The sequence below is a fragment of the Macaca nemestrina genome, chromosome 5 (genome assembly GCF_043159975.1).
Source record: "Macaca nemestrina isolate mMacNem1 chromosome 5, mMacNem.hap1, whole genome shotgun sequence".
Classification (NCBI taxonomy): domain Eukaryota; kingdom Metazoa; phylum Chordata; class Mammalia; order Primates; family Cercopithecidae; genus Macaca; species Macaca nemestrina.
Window position 1 is genome coordinate 130,967,113 of NC_092129.1, and position 21,323 is coordinate 130,988,435.

Consider the following 21,323-nt stretch of genomic DNA (forward strand, 5'->3'; position numbering starts at 1 on the left):
TCCAAGGTAGACAGTACCAATGCAGAGAGAGAGACTGAATTAAGACAGAAGTTTACGTAGAAGGTGAGAAGGAAAACTTTTGATGAGAATCTGAGGTCAGGAAGATGAGTAGCATGGAAGGCTGATATAAGCACCAGGGTTGGGCTGTGTCTGTTTTACGTCAAGATTAACGTGAGGATGAAGCAATCAGGAACCCTGCTGTGACTGCAGAGTCACAGAGGCCAAAGGTTTTTCCTTATTTTCTTACTGTGCATGTTTCACAAGATCCCAGTGTGAGAGTCAGGACCATCCACTTTTTTGATTTCCTGGAGTTTATTTCATACTCCTTTTCTATACCATGTCAACATTGGTCACTCTGAGCACCATGGTACCTGCTTGTTCCAATCTCAGTTCACTATGAGGCCACTTCTTACTTTAAAAAGGAGAATCTGGCTAAATAGGTCTCAAGAGTGACAATTTTGTTTTAAATTGCTCTTAGTAGATTCTGGTCAAATCCAGAGGATCTTATTAGCTAACAAGTTCTAGGCCCTGCCACAAGCCCAAGGTGGCCATGGATTTAGAGGGCAAGGCAATGATCCCGAGTCCATCCCTTGCCTCTCTCACTTGTGCCTAACCATGTCAAGTGAGTCTGACCTACAGGCGAGCCCCAGAACTGTTAAATTTTAATAGCACCAGAGAGGAGAGTCTGGTGCTCCCTTGGTATTTTTTTATGTCTTTGACAAAATGATTGTTGTATATTTTATTTGCACTGAATTGTACCATTCAAATTTTATTTCTGATTTGATCCATTCATAAATGCAACCTAAAACTATAAAAACTTGAGATGGACAGAGATCTCTGAGATTTTTTATCACTTCAGCTAAATACAGCCATAAATAAGAGTAAATAGTTGCCATTAACTTTATGGCTATTCACATGATATGTATTCTGGAACAAAATTTTAATTTGAATTGCTCTCTTTCCATTACTTAGCCTGCTTCTGAAGAGGCTGTCTTGTCCATAGGTCATATTCTGTTCATGAACTGCAAAATAATTTGAACACTCAAATAAGCTAAACATAATAAAAATCATTTATGGTAGAAAGAGAAAAAAATCAAATCATGCAGCTATAGATTTTCTTCCCTTATGATAGCATTATTAATTGAATTAATAGCAAGTTGTACGATTATATATACACATATGATATAAATGCACATCTGTGTAAATAGCTGTGTGAATCTACATGTGTGCTTATATGTAGATGTACATCTGTATCTGTGCATATGTATGATGTAAATGAATGTCTTAGTATAAAACATTTCTATTAGGGAGATAGCCTTTATTAATTTTTAAAAATTATTCGTATTGGAATATCCTAGTATCTCCTTCTTCGAATATGAGTTGGAAAAGGAATAAGAAGTCACAGAGGATTTGTTGAATGTTTAATAAACTTGGAGACTCTTGCTTCTTGAAGGGATTCCCCATAGGAGCTTTTATGGTCATTGGTGCCTCATTTATCCTCTGAGTGTATGGAGTAGATACTTGACTAGAGCCACTTCTATTCTCATTTCTGGGCTGTCACAGTGACGGTATGAGGACTCAGGAGGAACTGAGGCTCACCCTGCTCCTCCATGGCAGTGCGCCACGTGGCTCTACTGGGTTGTGTAAATGTAGCTGTAATTTTGGATGTCATCTGTGTAAAGTTTATAAGATCTTTAGCAAGGTGGTGATTAGGCTTCCATGTTTTCCATATACCTGACTGCATTTCCCAGTGCCCTAATGGTAGTCGCTGTTGTTGGTACTCAAGCAAGAGCCCAAGAAGTAGAGTTTCAGTTCTGTGTCGTGCATTTTATGTATTGATTAGATCGTAACTTTCACTTAATTGTTTTTTTCAGACCATTTGACTTTATAGAACCATGACTGGGATAATTTACATAAAATACTTTTAATCTATGCAGATAGTGTAAGTCAAGACCACATAGTCTATGTGGACATATTCCTGGGATGAAAAGCATGGGAAATGTATGTATACAGAAGTTTATTTTATTGTAGGGAAGCTGCTTGATCTCTATCATGGCCACAGAATTCCAGGTTAGATTTTTTTCGAGGGGTGTGACTCCTCTTCTTGGCTGGCATTTCATTCAGAGTGCTGCTTCACTGACAATCGACTGAATTTTCATTCACTGGTTGACCACTTCTAAGTGGGCCATCACTTGTATTGTTTTAACCACATCCCCCAGGATAGGAAGCTTTAGAAAAAATCGCAATTATCTTCATTTCCTCTGTTTGGCTGCTGCATGCATGATTTAAGATACCTGACTCATCTTTGACCCAGCTGAGAGTGGAAAAAACCTGAACCCAGGCATTCTAGCTCCTGGCTGTGGATCTCTCCACTAGAGTGTGCTGCCCACTAAATAATCGTGGATCACTGACCAGAAAGGATGGCGGGGGTGCTAGGCAGGGTTGTGGGAGAACGCTTCTCAAGGATTCCCAGTGACAAAGAAAAAAATCCTACACATACAATATGTTTTGACCCTTGCATTTTTCTTTTCTACCAAGGCAAGTTTTGCCTTTGTTCAGCAAACATCTTCATGGAGTGCAGTTTTTTTTTGGAAAGCGCATGGCCAGCGCTTGCGGCTTAGGGTTTTAATCAGTGGCTGGCTGGTTATTTTACCTGGGGCATGGCGTTATAATTGCTCCATGCCTCAGTGGCTTTATTTACACAGCAAGGTTAAGAAAATACTTACTTGTCTCTTGGAATTGTGGCACAAAACACCCAAATATATTCAAGTGTGGTAGTGTGCCATGTTACTTCACAAACATTTTCCTGATAGACTATTTCTCTAGACGTTTTCTTTCTTTAGAAGATTAATAATACCATGTGTCATGAGCTCAGTGTATATGTTATAACTTTTCTGAAAGGGTCTCCCTCTATTTTCTTTAAGTAGATTTTTGTGAGATAAATGAGATTCACAATAATATGACATATATGATATACTGTTCCCGTGACTGAAATCTGATGCCACTTAAGCAATTGCTAGCCACAGAATAAGATAACCTCACTCATTGAAAAAGATCTGTTAGGGAGATTGGTTCGTGTTGCCCTTCTAAAGCCACGGAGAATTTTGCCCAAGGAGCTACTTACAAAACAGACCACAAGTGAAGTACCTTGTGTGAGCTACTGTTTGTGTTAGGATGCTGCAGGAGCAATATTTGATGTGATAAACTATTACGAATATGATGAACTGTTATTGTGTATCCCAACTGTAACTTCTATGCCATGCTTGGGAATGGGTATGACTGTAGAACAAGTGTTCTTTTATATTTGCGAAGTTGGGAGAAAAATCCAGCAAGCCCATTTTTCCCTTCATGTGATCTGATGCACTGACTGCTCATGTCTCTGCCTTACAGAGCCAGTTTCCCACTGCCTCTTCTTTCCCTGCTGTTTTTTTCCAAGGATGTTTCAGTTCATGGTGAACTATTTTTATTTTTTAGTTACATTAATGCTATGAAATAATTAGTCAGCTAATTAATCTGGTTTACAAGCTTTGTAGGATTCTTCAGCTGTCAGTCAGGCCCAGGCCTGAGGCCTACATCGAGTCTCAGCTCTCTTGCCCATGTGATTCCTGTTGCCATGGCTACTGGCTACATCTGCTGACACCCCGCTCTCTATTTATTGCTTAATTAAGAATTTCACGCTCAGCCCTTATCTGCCTCTAAGAACAAGCGCACACTGTTAAGAAATTCCAAATTTAGGCCCAGGCACAAGGAAAGCCTTTCTTATGGGCTTGGCTGTATGGAGCCTCTCTAACGATCCTCTCGGCATCCCAGCCGCCACCCTTCAATCAAAAATCATTAAATGGGGCAGAGATAATGAGCATGTAGCATATCAAAAGAAGGATGTTTGCTTGGTCCAAAGGAGGAAAAGCTGCTCGACCCCATGCTCAGCTCCACTTCAAAGGCAGAGGAGACCTCTCAACACTGGGGCCTGATAATGCCTCATTTGTTCTTGGCTTGACTTATGCAAAAGGTCTGGTATGTCAGAGTCCAATCTCACAGACGTGGGTTTCCCCCACCTCTTGCCTCCACCTCCACCAGCCCCCACCCCGGCCTTCCGCACACTCCTGTGTCAGCACTTAGGCAGCTGGGTCCCCCAAAGCATCAGAGGGAGCGTATAATCACTGACTCTCAACTCACAATGGCCACTTGTAGGGGGGTGGCCAGGAGGAGGTCTTTATCACAATAGGAACACAATTATTGCAGCTGCTAGGGAGGGCTATGCTTCTTCCTGTAGAAATAGAATAGGACTTGCCCAAAACAGGAGGAGAAGATTGGAGGGAGGTGTGGGGGAGGTTGAGAGGGGTGGAGAAAACAATCTTGAGTTGATTATTCATAATCTGACTCTTGGAAGCCCGATGCAGAGTCAGTGGGGTTCCAGCAGCTGCTCGCACACAGCCTTCTTCTAATAATTGTACATTCTGTCAGGGGTCAACTTACTTTTGACCCTGTCCTTTTATATTGGTAAAAGGCTCTTTAGGGCAAACTGTTGGGTTGTGGCAGGGTGCATTAAACACTCACAGCCCCTTCCCCTAGCTTGATCTCCCTCCCGACCAGCAGCCGGTGATAAATTCATATCAGATGCTGTGCCATTCACAGTTGCCCTCCCGAGTTCACACAGCCCCCACTCATGCCACAGAGGTGCAGCCGAGCTGGGACGTTGTGTGAGGCGGCAGCTGAGAAGGTCTGCCTGTGAGGCTGAGGCTCCTGCTGCACCACCACCTTCTGATCTGACTGAGAAAAAAAGGACATGTCTAGCCAGGCTGGCCAACGCTTGTGTCCAAATGTCCCCCTCACCACGAATAAAGGGCACGAGGGCCGTGCATGGAAAGGCAGATGGACTTTATTGTGTGTGCCAAGTTGCCTAGAAGAACTCAGGTCTGTCTCATCACACAGATGGGTCAGAAAAGATGCTGTTAACTTGGGAGATCCTAAAAAATCAGGAGTGCTTTCCTGGGTTTGAGCCTAGGCTCCTGATCCTGTCTACCACTGCCCAGGTTTCCTTTCCTCAATGCAACAAGGGCCCTGGAGTCAAGCAGGCTGCTTGCATAGATCTTCTCTTCTTCAGCTAGTCTAGAAGACTCCCTGCAAATCCTGGAGAAAGAATTCCTTTAGGATCTAAGGAGGAGAGTGGCGTCAACTGGCTCCCCTGACCTCTTCGGGAAGACTTTGTAGGCAGAGCAGAATCAGAATCTTCGCAACTCTGCAGCCATTCCCATGCTGAGTCCCTCTAAGGCAATCCACAGCATTCTAGTTAATAAACTAATTTACATTCTTATGAAAAACTCATTCCCAAAGATCCCCATGGATTTTTACCAGTAATGTAGATAATTGACTTCAGGGAACTGCTCTAACCTTTATGGCAAAAATACAGGTAACGGAACAGAGGCTGGGGATGTGAAAAGGGATTTTTGCCTCTTGGTTGGAAACAACTTCTCCAAAAGGGAAAGGCAGGAAGAGAGGGAGAAAAGGAGGAAAGGAAAGGAAAGGAGAGGAGAGGAGAGGAGAGGAGAGGAAAAGAGGGGAGAGGAGAGGAGGGAAGAGGAGAGGAGAGGAGAGGAGAGAAGAGGAGAGGAGGAGAAAGGAGAGGGAAGGGAAAGAAACTTAGAATCAAATACATCTTTCAGGAATCTCTCAGGTTAAGGAGTTAATTCTCCACAATGCTGAGTTGCTAGCCTTAATTCACACAGGTCTTAGGTGGCACAACCAGTATTCAAACAGCTTTTCTGACTGTAGGTTCGGTGCTTTTTCTAGTATACCATCTTTTCTTTTTTTAAATCTGAGCTTATATACCTAACCTTATAAACCAACTCTTCTTCTTTCAATTTATAAGAAAAAACAATACTTAGTTACACTGTACTTCCTGAACTTTAGATATTTTAGTACCATTTTCATAATTGTGTCATATCCTTATACCTCTTGTCTGATTATTTACTTAATATTTTTCCTAAATCAATTTCTACACTGTCTTATTTTAAAACCTAACTTTTCTTAGTAATATCCGTGAAATCATGGGTTTAATGGGTTAGTTGTTTTTTCTAAAAATACATTACAATGTATACATACTAAAATGAAACTTTTTATGCCTCTCAAATAACCACTGTGCATTTTACATCTTGGGAATATGATTTGGTCTGTAAGGGTTGGTATAATTGATAAAAATTAAGAATTGTGAGTAAGGATCTTTTCCATCTGGGTGTCACTCTTCACTTGGTAAGAACACCTGTTCCTGAGAACAAACAATATTTTGAGAGTATAGTATGAGAAAATTTGTTTAGTTCCTTACATTTGTGTTTTTTTTTTTGCCTCCTGGGTAAACAGCTGAAATGCTTATTCCCAGGACCCTCTTGAGAAGTTCGGGCTCTGTAGGTCTGTGGCAGGGTCTGGGAAATCACAGATGCCTTCACAGAAGTATGAAAAACATTGCTCTGAGTAAGAATAACAATCGTTATTCTTCTCTGAGTTAATTAAGAAGGTTTAATTGAGCTAACTTTTAGGATTGTGGCTAATGCAGACACATTATCTGTTGGTGTCTTGATCAAGTTCTTTTCCTTTTGTCCCCTCCAAAATTCATAAGTGAATGATACAGGGATAATAGAAGACTCAAAGGTAATCGCAGGATTTTCATATACTACTTCTGTGAAGACCTTTAAAGGATCATGTTTTATGAGGGCCAAGATGCTTTCCATGGCTGCCTCTGAGGCTGAAATCAGACAGGAGTGTGGTCCTGCAAATCAAGCTTTAGCTGCCAGAGACTAACTGACAAGCAAGCTTTCTCTGTGGCTAAGCCAAAGAGGTCAGCTTCTGGGGAATGAGGTCAAGTTCACTGAGCAGGACAGGAGGAACAGCAGGGGTGTGCAGATTTGTGAGTCAGGACAGGGAAAAGATGTGGAGGCAACAGAGGAGGTAACAGAGAGGATGTGGAGGTAATAGGTAAAAATGCAGAGAGAGTCGACAGCTGGCTCAGGAAGACAGAGCTGGAGCTTGGGTCCAGGGCAGACAAAGACAGAAAGAGAAGTCATGAGGTAGAGTGGGATTGCGTGACATTTGCAGATACCGATTGCAGTTGCTATTTTATGTTCTTTCACTATGTAGTCAGTGGCTGGCACACTAGAGAAATGTGGCCTGAATGAGAGGTACTAATATGTGCATAAACTAAAACGACAAAGTGAGAATGAGAATATGAATGAAAGAGTGAAATAGGGAAGGAGTCTGTAACCTACTAAGATTCCATGTTTTTAAAATAAATGGTTTATATTATTTATTTTTATAATTATAAATAATAATTATAAACCATTTATTTTTAAATAAGTGGGTGCTTATTTCTCCCTCTAAAGTTTCAAGAGAGAATTAGACCTGCTTAGGGAGAGAATTAATTAATTTTTCTCTTTCCTAGAGCCTTAAGTAAGGACAGAATTTATCAGACACAACTCATTAACCTGGTAGGCGCTAGTATCATATCTACTTTAGTAACTCTCTTTTACCAGGAGCCATTTTCTTAGCACATTTTCCTCTTCACCCTAGATGTCTGTGTTTATAGCAAGTTTAGATCATATAGCACTCGTCAGAAAAAGTTGGCAATAATTGACCCAAAGACTTTTTTTTTTTTTTTTGTCTTTTTGAGCATCAGATCTTCTTACAATCTGGGAAGGATCAACTACAATGGGGCTCCATTTATAAACATGGAAGATTAACCATTCTCATATTACAAATACAAAATCAGAAATCATAAGCACTGAGAAAACATATGTACAATATCACAGCTTGTGGAAGGCTTTTAAACTTTTCCCAAGTCAATACCTTCATTCTCAAATGATTTTCATCCCTCTTTGTATTTATTCAAATTGGAAATGGCACTTCACATTTACAGTTCTTTATAGAGTCAACACACTTAACAAACTTTAGCAGATCTGGTTAAGTTGCTTACAACTCTGTAATACTACAGCCCATCATGATTGGATACAGCTGTAAAAAGAGTAGAAAGTTAAAGCATATTTCTTGAGCCTTGTTGACTGGCACCTGGAATCATGAACATGCTATAATGACAGTATTGATAATAGTTAACATTTATGTTCAGGATGTGCCAGGCACTGTGCTAAGCATGTTCCGTGGATTATTCTATCTTTTCTTTCCAATAGCCCTATGAGATAGATAGTATGATTATTCCCACTTTTAGATGAAATGAATGAGGTTTAGAAATGGCAATTAACTTGTCAGTGGCCCATGTCTAGGAACCAGAAGAGCCAGGATTCAGATCCAGGCTGTTGGGCTCCAGTACCCATATTCTTCCCACCATTCACTATTGTCTCTCATGACTATGACCAGAAAATGGTATTTGGGAAGATAGCCCTCTGACTCATACTCATCTGCCCCCAGAGGCACGTAGAGGTGGTGGTCCAGGAAATCAGGCTTCTAATTTTTCCAGCTTTTGTTAACTTTTCTCTATCTGCTCTGATCCTGAAACTACTTCACTTCACTGACTGGCATTCACACACTCAACATTAGTGAGGTGAGCAATAGATTTTCAATATACTTTTTAGTTTTGCAGTGTCTGTTTTGGGAGGGGTTTCTCCCAGAGGTGGGGACCATTTGTGCATGTGTAGAGGTTTAAGAAAATCAGTCACCACTCAGTCCAGAAGCCACTGGTGCAGTGTAGTGGAAAGAGCTACAGATACAAGATTAAACCTAGGATTTCTAAATTGGCCCATGAAAATGAGGTATCTACATTTCTAGCAATATCTGGTCTCATAAGGTGCATGAGAAAAGTCTCTCTCTCAAAAATTTGAAGACATAGCTAACTATTGATGTAATCTTAAATTATCAGTTGATGCTCAATAAATATTTATTAAATTGAGAACAAGTTTGGGATGAATATCACAGGATGGATTTAGAAGTGCTTTTCAACTTTAGAGAATGCACAAATCAATGTGAACAGAGGTGGATGAGTTAGACCTTATTTTAAGAAAAGGAAATGACACCTTGACTAGTGACTTTACTATTAGTATTAAGTTAGAAAGACGCGTGAAATCAGCAACAGGGTAAAGGAACAGTTGAAGCAAAGTCTTGGAAGTGGTGATAAAGGTAGAACATGTCAAGAGCATGTTGTCATTGCACCTGGTCTCAGCATGTGGCAGTGTAAGGTGAAAGACACAAACTTGAGCTTTACATCCTTAGAAAAATTTTAAAAAGAGAAAATGACCAAAATAAGATTAGAGGAATTGAAGAGGTCTCATCATGGATCTCTTTGGGGATCATTTTCTTTGTAATATTCTGAAGCTTATGTTTTATTTTTATTTTTCATTTTTTAGTTTTTTTTCAAGACAGAGTCTTGCTCTGTCACCCAGGCTGGAGTGCAGTGGCATGATCTTGGCTCACTGCAACCTCCACACTGCAGGGTTCAAGCAATTCTCTTGCCTCAGCTTCCCTAGTAGCTGGGATTACAGGAGTGCACCACTACGCATGGCTAGTTTTTGTATTTTTGGTAGAGATGGGTTTTACCGTGGTGGCCAGGCTGGTCTCGAACTCCTGACCTCAAGTGATCTGCCCACCTCAGCCTCCCAAAGTGCTGGGATTACAGGCATGAACTACAGTGCCCAGCTGCTTATGTTTTATAATTAGAAAGAATGATCCTCTGTTTATTTCATCTGTGATGGAGGAAAGGGTTTAGGGTTCCAGGAAAACAAAAGTGGAGAGTGTGAGTTCGGCCAGGTCCCCGAGGCTGCAGCCTTCAGCAACATGGAGCCCTCCAGTGGTGGGAGGTGTGGCTCATGTGACAAATGATAAGGCAGAAAGGTAATTAACCAATAAGAGACAAGGTGTGACCGAAAAATGGAGTTTGTGCACCTGATTACTAATTAATCAGGCGTGAGAGCACCTTGTAGATGCATTCACTATTTAATTATAGCAGCCTCTCTTGGCAAAGGAGCATATGTTCCCAGCTTAATCTACTGGTTTATACTGACATCAAATTGTCATTATCAGAAAGAATCAGGCCTTTTGATTATTTCCACTAATTTATTGAACACTTAAAATTAATGAACCCCAGTCCTTTTAAATGTGCTCAGTTGGCTTGGATGATGGGAGGAGGATGGGGGATGGGGAAAAGGCTTCATTAAAAGGACAATTTGTTTGGATAAAGGTAAAGCAAATACGTTTCATGGATGGTCTGAACTCTATTGGTGAAAAACACATGAATTCTAAAAGCTGAGCCTACAAAATGATGAAGAGAAAAATAGGATATGAGGTATATGCCCTGCTGGACACCATTGGCCTCCAGAGAACATATGGCTAAAGGTTTTGTTTCTGTTTTTGTTTTTCCTAATTATTTATGTGCCGGTTCTCTTGGAGACATTTATTACAGTTAAGTTTAATCAAAATCAAATGTTGGAAATCAATTGTTAGATTAACTAACAAGGATTTCATTTTTTGTTTTGAAAAGTTAGGCAACTAGAATTTAGCATAAATTCTTTTTTTCTCACATGTGACTATCTTTAATATTAAGATGATCTTTGTATCACATGCAAGTTGTGGCTTTTGGTATGTAGTTTCAGGTGAAGGCCGAGTTCGAGTCATTCTCTGGGTGAAGGAAGGTATGCCCCCAACTATTTCAGGTGAGTATTAACACACCAAATAGAAGTGTCTAGTATATAGCAGAATGTCCTCCAGTAGTTCTACAAATTCCACCTTGTCGTACTGTTAATAAACAGGCAGATATCAGTCCTAAAGCTTATATGTCTGATAACTCTCTATTGCGTTGCCCTGTAACTAAAATATGTATCTGCATGTCAAAAAATGATATAAAGGTGCATTTATTTTTCATAACAATGAAAGTAAGAATTGAAACACATGAATAAGCACATTTCATAAATTATGGACCATATGTGCACATAGGACCCCAGATCTGCAGATGGGCTATTAGGCCCCCTCCAAATGGAAAGAAAAATTCAGGGTATCTCTAAACTTTAATTGTTCCTGGTAATTTCAGGAAATCAGGGTAAACAAACCCTCCTCAAAAGTCAGATCATTCTGTGAAATCTTTCTAACTCAAAAAGCCAAATTCTCAAACACTAAATGTCTCCTAAGCACCTTCTGATGTATTTCATTGTTTGTTTTTGTTTATTCTGAGTCAATTTAACTATACATTTGCAGGAGGAATAAATCTTTTCAAAGGCAGAGATTTCTTTTAATTTTCAATGGCATTTTTGTACTATGTCAGAGCAGAGCCCATGCTAATCAGAAAATGATCTAATTCCTTCATTTAAATTAATAGATAAATGAGGTAAGAGAACTGGACTAAAACTATAAACAATAATCCTGAAGGTTACTACTCCATATTTATTGGGCTATGAAGAATGTGATTCAAGATTGTTTTCAGAATGTTTTCTGAGCTGCCACACACTTTGTTTTTTATGTTCCTTGTCCTTCATCTCTCTGTGCCTTTAGATGATTCAAAGTGCCTTGTTTATTGAGTGCCTTTTATGCAAGGTGTGGGGGATACCATGATGAGCAAGATGGAATGGCCTTTGACTTTGACTTTATGGGGTCTTATGATCTCTTGGGGATGTCAGTCAAACTACTAAGTAATCAATTAATACAGTTGTTTTAAATAACTGTTACAAGGAAAAGGATAGTTCTCTCTTCTCTGAAAGTTTCTATGTTCAAATTCCTCAAGAAGAGATTTGATTGGTTGTGTCACTGCCTAGTCTGTAGAGGACATACCTACTGGGGAAGCTCTCATGCCAGGCGCCCTTCTGTGGATACTGGATCATCTATGAATGGCCATTCTTGGTTCAACCATCTGTAGTCTGGGTGGCGTCACTCAGCACGTAGTATGATGATTTCTGTACTAAGGATTCTTTGGAAGGACGGCATGGTGTCTAGCATACAGAGCTTTTTAGAAGGGGTCAGTTTAACTGGAAATGCTTCAATTACAACTGCTGATAAATAGAAAGCCCATACTTCATAGAGTTGTGGATTTTAACAAAGGTGGAGACCTTATAGGCTATCCTATCCAGTTACCTCATTTTGCAAATGGGGATGTGAAGTCCAGACATTAAACTTAGTCATATCAGTAGTCAGTCATATAAGCCTAGATAAGAACTCAGGTGTCTCAGCTCAGCCCAGTGTTCCTTCTACTATACAATGTAGCCTCTAATGTGTTTACATTGCCTTATTAAGCATAGATTAACTTATGAGTTATATTAAAATCTAGCCAGTTTTCCTACCTCGTATAGTTTGGGACAGAAAACTATTTCAAAACACAAAGAGTTACAGATTTAGTACAATATCATTCATCAGGAAGAAATTTTAAATAACATACTTCCAAGACATTGCCTGATTCTCATGGTATGTAGCATATGTGCTAATGCCAAAATTTAAACATGGTCATGTATTTTGTTTAGTGAGTAGCTCTATGTAAAACAGTAAAATTATTGCAATATCATTTTTTTTGCCGAAAATAAGAATGAATGAGTGAATGAGTTAATACATCTATCTGTGTTAACTCATCTATCTGTGTTAACTCATTCATTGCATTGTTTGAATGGGTCAATCCAATGTTTGAATGAGTTAACCATCTATCTACATGTTAACCCATATGAGTATGTAGTATGCACCCATACTAAGTGCACATATTGTCCATGGTCATATGAGAACATCCAGATCATCAGGGATTCTTTTCCTAAATTTTCCCACAGACTTAAGTTTTTGTTCCTTTCTTTGATCTCTGAGATTCAGGCAGCCCTACTCTTGTTCAAAGTTAACTCACCCCTTCTTGCATCTTCCACACTTTCCCCCATCAGCAAAACAACTCATTGTTTTGTGTAGTTAACCTTTCTTTCCTTACTGGCTTCTTCTGTTCAGTGCCTCCTAATTAAAAACAAAACAAAACAAATTTGTGGATATTGAATTTTCCATTAGCAGATGCTGTCCTGCAAACTTCTCAAAAGCCTAGCCTCGTCTTCGTGCAGAGCCATGAAAACCTGGGTTGATGAAGAGCAAAGGTGTGGAGGGCAACATTTGGCTCATATATCAGGCTCGAGACCACCTACAATCTTAGCTGCTTGTTGAGTGACAAATTTCTACAGGGAAGCAAGGAGAGGCCTCATCAGGAATGTTGGTCCAGACCAAAATTCATGGGCTGCAGTTTTGAAACTAGTCTAATTTATCTAAAGATTCAGAAGACAGATCAAAGGCTGTGGTTCTCAAATCTTAAGACTATTCATTCCTCAGTGAGCTTTTTGGATGATCTGACCCAACATCTTTCCTTCCTTACCTCCAGTGCATTCCTCAATCCACTGTGATGTGGTTTCCATCTGAACCACTCAACTGGGACTGCTGTCATCTGGATCACCCATGCCCTGATTGCTAAGTTTAACAGTCACTTGTAATTCTCTCTCTTACCAGAGCTCTACTATTAACAAGGTCACTTGTGCTCTTTGGAGATGCTGTATTACTTAGGATTCCAAGACCTTCCTCTCTTCTAATTCTCCCAGTAGATCTCTGACTGATGCTTCTTTAACTCTTGGAGGCTTCTTTTTCTCTCCACAAGTTTGATTGTCAATAGTAGTCATATAGAATCCTAATATTAATTGTATAGAAATCTGATAACTCTGACAGGAGACTGAAACATGTTTTCTTATCCGTTAGTGTTCTTATCTTAAGACAGGATGGTATAGAATAATTAAATTTGTGCATAATAACCTTCCTTCATTAGAATAGCTACCTGAAGGCCTAATTTGTCCAACTAAAGACTGTGTCAGCCCTCTTATAAGCAAGAGTAAAGGTGAAAAAAGTACAGAATATTTGTTTCCATCATCTGTGATATAAAATTGGAGTAACTAAAGATTCCTGGAGCTTGGCATGAAGTTTTAGAGAACAATCGTTTCGCCTGTTTGAAATATCACTGGAAATGAGGCATCAGAGACATTTTATCTGGACTTTGTGGGGCAAGCTAGGGGTCACCCTCACAAATACCCCTACTCAACCCCCAACTGGGTATTTTGGGTCTAATATTGGGAAGAAGGCAACATTGAGAGAAAACTTAGAAAGGTATTACAGTATTGGAGTTTATGAAATGTTTATAAAGCCTCTTACTGAGTGATCCTTATTCCAAGACATTGCCTTATTCCCAAGGTGTGTGGTATATTTTGTACTAATTAAATTGCCTATGGTTTCTGCTTGACCACAATCTATATACTTTTAGGTTATCCTGGAGCTCTAATTAAACCATGACTACTGAGGAATTGGGTCTGGTAGAAAAAATAACTAAGTGTTCCTCGTGTTTCTGGCATCAGGCATTTTCCCTTTTCACCTTGAAATCCTCTGGAGCTGTTATAACCACCCTTAGAGTTTCAAATACAGCTTCTAGGGCGATGATGCCAAATTCATCTTTGGGCTCAGAGCTCTTCCCATCCTTCCAATTCATATTTTTCCACTGCTTGCTGCATAGCTCCATCTGGAGACCACAAAGATACCCCATATGCCCTGTGGCACAAACTGTATTCATCCACTTCTTAATAATACCCTTAATGGGTTGGAAGTCTCTGGCCCCTCTACCTTTGTCATCCTTCATACTCTGGCCTCTGTCTATTTTACCAACCTTGTCACTTACCTGTCTTCTAGCCCTGTGGTTCAGCAACACCAAATTTCTTATCATTCCTCCAGTGGACTTCCCATTTTTTGCTTCTGCTCATGCTCATCCTTCTGTCTGCAGTGCAACCCTCTTGCCATATACTCATCACAACCTCCCCTTTCCCTGAATAACTTCTAAGCCTTTAAAATGCAGCTGAGATTCTACTTCCCTCAGGAAGCTTCTCTTGGCAAAATCTTGCTTCCTTTCATTATCAGGTACCATTAAAAAGAACTCCCCTCAGTGCCCGTGTAGAGTTTTTATCCTCTTAATACTGACATAACACCATCAGTTCCTTGGAGGCAAGGGTGACATTTGATTTCTTTTTGTATCCCTCCTTTTTAAGGGCAGGTCTGATAGAGAAGGTGCTCACTATTTATGTTGTAAAATTAGCAAATCATGGACATGATTCCTTCCCTCCCCTCAAAAGAGGAGGCCTTTTCATTCTACTCTTTTGAGGCAATCTCTCTGCCCTTCTGACTCTGCACCAGTAATCATGTCCCAGAAAAGAACAAGTAGATATGGTTCAGCATGGTGTTGTGCGTGATGTGATATTGGATAGTTCCCACTGGAAATTATTAGATTTACATTTCAATTATGCGATGGAGATACTAGTAGAATGGTTGAATAGAAAATGCCATTTGATCATCAAAGGCAGAATCAACAGAAACTAGTTTGAATGTATGATCTGTCTGTAAGTTACTGCCCTGAGAAGTTTTTAGATTGTTACCCTGCCTTTAATATGTACGGAGAGCTGTGGAAAGAACATAACCTTTGACTCAGTCATTCCAATGAGGAATGTATTTGAAGAAGATAATCAGGATTATTGAGAGATTTGCATAGAGACAGTTAACACTGCATTATTTACAATTTAACAAAGTAAAAAGAGTCTAATGTCAGACAATAGGAATTAAGTAAATTACAGATTTAAAAAATATGATAGGTAGCCACTAAAATTATGTTTACAAGGCATTTAAATAATATGATAAAATGCTTAGGAAAATAGGCTAAGCTAAGCAAAATTCAAACTGGGTGTAAAAAATAAGAACAGGATTTGATATAATCTCAATTATGTAAAAATTCTGAGAAATTCTGGAAGGAAATAGAAATAAAAGGTAGTTATTGCAAGGTAGTGAGATTATAGGCAATTATTACCTTTCTTTATTTGCATTTTCTAAATATTTCATGATAAGCATGCCATATTATAAGGCAAAACACAAATGTATAATAACAAAAGTGGGATATTTTTCAGAAGTGAAGGTAATCTAAGGATTGAATAATTACTTGCTTTTTAGCTGATAAATATTTGTACAGAAATTTATAAAATGTTAAAAGACAACTTCTTTGGGAGGTGAAAATACCACTAGCATCCTAAAATAAGGATAGTATTTGGAAGTTATCACAATGAATTAGATTTTCAAATTTTTTTTTTTTTATTTTCTAGCTTCTACCTCTGCACCTGAATCAGCTTTAAAATGGTCCCTCCCTGAAACATGGCAAGGTGTTGAAGAAGGCTGGGGAGGATACAACAATACCCTTCCAGGCCCTGGGGATGACGTTCTCATTTTACCCAGTGAGTAAAATGACTCAGGAGATGAATCACAGACAGGCTGAACCCAGCCAGATCTTATTATGTTTCATTTATATTGTATAACACAGTAACGAGTATGGAAATAAGTAGGCACTTACGTTGTTTCATTCTTCCTCTTTTTTGGGGGGTTAATGTAGGAGAGCAATTTCATAGACCAGTGAAATCCCCCAACATTAACCTAGCATATCTTCATTAAAAGTGGAATAAGTACTTGTGATGCTGAAAGGAGTTAAAATAATCCACTAGCTGGTTAATTTTCTTCATGTGTCAGAGAATGGATTTACAGGTCAGAGAATGGATTTACAGGTTCTAGTATCCTTAAGTTGGAAAGACACAGAGGGTATGGAAGAGAACAATTTATTAATGTGTTCTGATGGTTTGCCTTTGTGAATTTTGAAATACAGGACTGAGGAAAAATGTCAAGCTCTTCGGTTGCTATGAATTTTCAAAATTGCAGAGAAGTAGGTTAATAAAATAGAAAAATATCTATCTATGTATCTATTCATCTATCTATCTAGACCTATCTTCCAGTATACACATATATTTTTAAAAAGATGATTTCTTAGATATACAGAAACACACAGTCATACTTACAAAATTCTTCTTATTTAAAAGAGAGTTTTCAAAAGTTCCAGAATATCTTCCTAGCCTGAGAAGAAAATGTTTTTCATAGGACAATTATATTTTCCCCCAAAGACCTAATTACATTTATGGTTTAATTTGAACCTCTTAAGATAATAGTGAATAAAAGAAGATCCATAATGGAAGAACATTTAACCATCTGTGAAGTAATAATAATGATAATGTCAAACATTTACTGAGAACTAACAATGTGCCGGAAACTGTTTTCCATGTACCAACTAATTTAATCCTTACAATAACCTTATGAAATAAGTAACATTATTATCCCCATTTTTACAGATGGAGAAGCAGAGGCCTATGGCAATTAAGTCACTTGTTCGGGGCCCCATGGTTTGCAATTAGGCAGAGTCAGAATTTGAACCCAAGCAGTCTTTCCTCCAGTCCTCATCTTGAACCAATAAAGCACATTCCCTTTCTAAAATGACTACGAGTAAAATAAGAGGGTCGCTGTATTCTTTGCTTTATTTTGTGTGGCAGAGCGAAGGAAGAATGAAACAAGATATACAAGCCACCTTCTTCCCATTGGTGGTGTGTTTGTGTGACTGTGCCCAGAGACACAAGGGACAGGCGTGAGTGGGCTGACCAGTACAAACGTCAATTATTATTATCATCCCGCTTCCCCATCAACCACCTCTCTTTGATGGAGGATGTAACTTTTTGAATAAACAAGCTTGTGAGTCATTCCTATATGAAAAGAAAAAATCTGTTCTGTCTCAGCCATGTCTTTGATTAATCTAGCCAGCGGATTCGCCCTGGGCTATGGTTTTTTCCTACTAAGCAAGCTGCTTCCCCCACCCCATGCAGGAAGCAAGAGAAGCTTTTGAAGGTTGCCAAGCTTTTAGTATCCTTTGGGGTTTTTATGCCGAGCAAGGAGCCATCTTGGCCATCTTGCTTGGCCCTGCAGTTGACTGTGTCCACTGTGTGCCCTGGGTCCCGAGATCCCTGGCTTTCTCCACTATCCTTCATTCCTTTGCGTATGGTCAGCTCATAACAACATAGTATGGGCCTGAATTCTCCGTGACACTGCTCTTAAATAGCACAAATCAATGCTGGGTGGGGGAAAGGAGGTGGGGCACAGACATTGGATGTAGAGAGGACTTTCCAGTTGACCTTTCAGTGTTATTGTGAGAATCAGAAAAGTTAAGATTTTTAAAATATACACGGTTATTTTTCATTATTTCTAGCTTTCACATGAAAAGTCAGGTGAGTGAAAAACAGATGTGTAGTATATAAAAAATAAAATCCTTGCTCATTGCCCCTCTCCTGCTCATTGCCCCTCTCCTGCTCATTGCCCCTCTCCTATTCTCTAATAACCCCTCTTCTATCTCCAACAAATGACCTGTGATTGATGAGCAATTGAATCCATTGTACCACTCAGATTGGGGTCTTATGCAGGAGCTGCTCTGCCTTACTCTTCCCTTCTGATTTTTGACAGACTGATATTTTGACCACTGATGGGTCTCTGGATTGAATCTAACTTTGTTTTCTGCTTGTGGTTTTGTCTCTCTCTGAACTCTTCACCTTTTCCTGGCTCCCCTTGTTTCTTTCATTCCTAGCCTTCTTTAAATCAAATAAATTTGTCCACCTGACTGTGGCGCAAAGTAGACGTTCAGTAAGCATCGTTTGAATGAAGTGCATGAACTCATTGCTCCCATTCATAATTCAATAGCAGAAATAAATCTTTGGGTTTGACAGGATTGACACATACCACTCTAAGATTTTACAGTCTGGAAAATAATGTCTTCTCCTTTGAACAGATTCCTAAGAATTATGAAATGATTTTCATGATGATAGTAATGATAGTGAGAGTAGCAACTATAACTTGAGTGCTTGGTGTGTGACATGCACTATACTAAGTGTTTTAGAAGGATTTTTTTTTCATATAATTCTCACAACTACTCTATAAGTAGATTTTGTTATTATCCCTGTTTTTACAGATGAAAAATCTAGGATGCAGAGAGGGTAACCTGCTCAAGGTTTACCCAGCTAATAAATAAAGAAGCTGGGCAGAAAATCAGAGAATTTAAATCGGGAGTTCTAACTCTTCATTGTATCTTTCTTTTTTCAGAAAAACTTACCATCCATACCTGCTCTGTTATCTCCAAATTAGGCTATATATTATATTGAATTTATGCCCCTCTCTTTACCATCCACGTTCTTCCTTTAACTTGAAATAAAACAAAAATAAAATAAAAAACTACTATTTGTTGAGTATCTACTGTACGTCAGATACACTACTTGGGGCGTTTAATCTTATCACACCTGCTTGGAAAAACTGGAGATACTTCCCAAAGAGGTATTCAATGCAATGAACCATTGCATTAGAACCATTCTAATGCAATGAACCATTAGTAAACGCATTTGCTTTGCATCTGGTAGCAAATGCAGTTGTAATTCAAATGAGCACCCCCTTTCCAGTTCACTTTAGCAAATATTTACCAAACATTCACTGTGTTCAAGGCACAGTTCCAGGTGCTCACGATCTGGGAACCCAGTGTCAAGTACCATATAACTGTGACCTCAAACAGCTAGGGATTTAACTGAGTTAATAAAACACACAATGCACAATAATACAACAAATAGCCATAATAAATACTGAATGTGTTTAGAATCATAGTGTCTCTGGGGTAAAGGTGGCTTCATGGAAGAAGAGGCATATGAAGTGAATTTTGAAAGATGAGGTAAGAATTAGAGGGGCAGTTATGAGACACAAGGGCTTACTGGGGATCCTTCAGGGTATAGGATGAGCTGTCGACTAGGATAAACCTGGGGTTCACATTTGGCTTCTGACATTTACAACAGTGTGACATTGGACAAGCTGTAAACCTTTCTGACCCTTATTTATAACATTAGGGCTATAATTAATATATCATAATGTTAAGAAAGATGAAATGAGATAACATCAGTGCACATGACCACCGCATAGAGTTTTGGTGGTAATGGAATTACAGATGAAAGCTGTGATTTGTAATGTATCAGGTGCTCCTTTCCTTCATTTTTCCATCTGGCTGCCCCTCTTGGCCTCTGGTATTAGCAACGCTTTGTATTTGCTTTCCAATGGCTTATTATTTAATTTTCACAACATCCTTGGGAGCTAAATAGGTAATAACTATTATTACAGTAAAAACCCATTTTTACATAATACGATTTTAATGGAACTGCTGATTTTACAAAATGAAAGTGACTGGTAAAAAAGATTTAAGTGATACTTTTGAACCTCTAATATAATTTTATGGTGTTTTGTGTATTTTAATTCATTAATAAAGGAAACGTGTAGAACATTCCCATCATTATTCAAATAGAATAGCATAATTTTTCAATAAAATTCTTAGAGTAAATTGCCTATTTCCATTTTCTGGGAAATCAATTTTATGGAATGACCTCAGACCCATCCTATTCCATAAAAATAGGACTTTACTGTACTAATAAAAGATATCACTATCTTAAGTATGGTATCATTTTCCTTCAAGGCGTTCTATCTTTATGGACATTGGATTTTGAAAGAGCTGTAAATTCTTCTCTGTGGTATTATATAGAGTAAGCTGAGGTAATCATTAAGAATTTGCTCTTGTAGTTTAAGTTCATGATAACTTTGCTTCAACAAATAAGTGTATCTGACTGTCTTTGCTTTCTAAATATTGGAAAAATTGGCCTGAATGCATTCTCAATTTCTTAAGTAGTAGGAGCAAGTTCTGCCTTACTATGCAAATCTCAAACCTTCATAAAGAGTAGCTGTCAAGTGGCAAAAGGATCACTCTAGTTTCTGCTCTTTAAGATGCCTCCAGTGCTTTCTCAGGATTCTGTTTTAAAGGGTACAGATATGATATCATGTAGCCTCAGCATCTTTGTGTGTTTATGTGTGTGGTAGAATTCACTGTTACATTCTCTATATTACTTTGAACTGTCCTTATTTGAAGACATGAATGGGAGAGCACTGTTTTTCTTTTATAATAGCTCTTCTGTTTGTTCTGATTTTTAACATTCAGTACCTTAAATGCCAGAGAAGCTTGTCAAAGTCATGTGATGTTCAAAGAGGGCAATATGTAATGCACCTCCTTGTTAAGTTGCAAAACATCATAATAGGTTGGTGATATGAAGCAGGATGATCATAAATCAGAAAGTAATTTTTGAGGGGAGGAACTTCTATAAAATGTTGTGATTATAGAACTATTGACTTCATTCACCTTTTTCTTATCTGAGCTTACATGTAATTCAGTATTTCATACTGAATTATAGCAGAGATGTAGGTCTACAACACCATTTAGAAACCAAACAAATATTGGTGATGTTTCTATAGCTTGTGCAGTTCTCATATTTTGGTCTTGTACCATTTGGATGGGACATAAAAGCACTAAAGACCGCTGCCCCACTTATTCTGGATTAGCAAGTGGGAGGGGAAGACATTTAGACTTCAATTACTGGAGT

At 38.8% G+C, this 21,323-nt stretch overlaps 1 protein-coding gene across 1 annotated transcript in view; it reads left to right on the forward strand.

Annotated features, from left to right (window-relative positions):
* LOC105490872 (PKHD1 ciliary IPT domain containing fibrocystin/polyductin) overlaps window positions 1–21,323 on the forward strand; it is a 472,028-nt gene that overhangs the window by 240,758 nt on the left and 209,947 nt on the right. Inside the window, 2 exon segments of the mRNA XM_071096950.1 lie at window positions 10,581–10,646; window positions 16,110–16,238. Coding sequence (XP_070953051.1) covers window positions 10,581–10,646; window positions 16,110–16,238 — 195 coding nt within the window.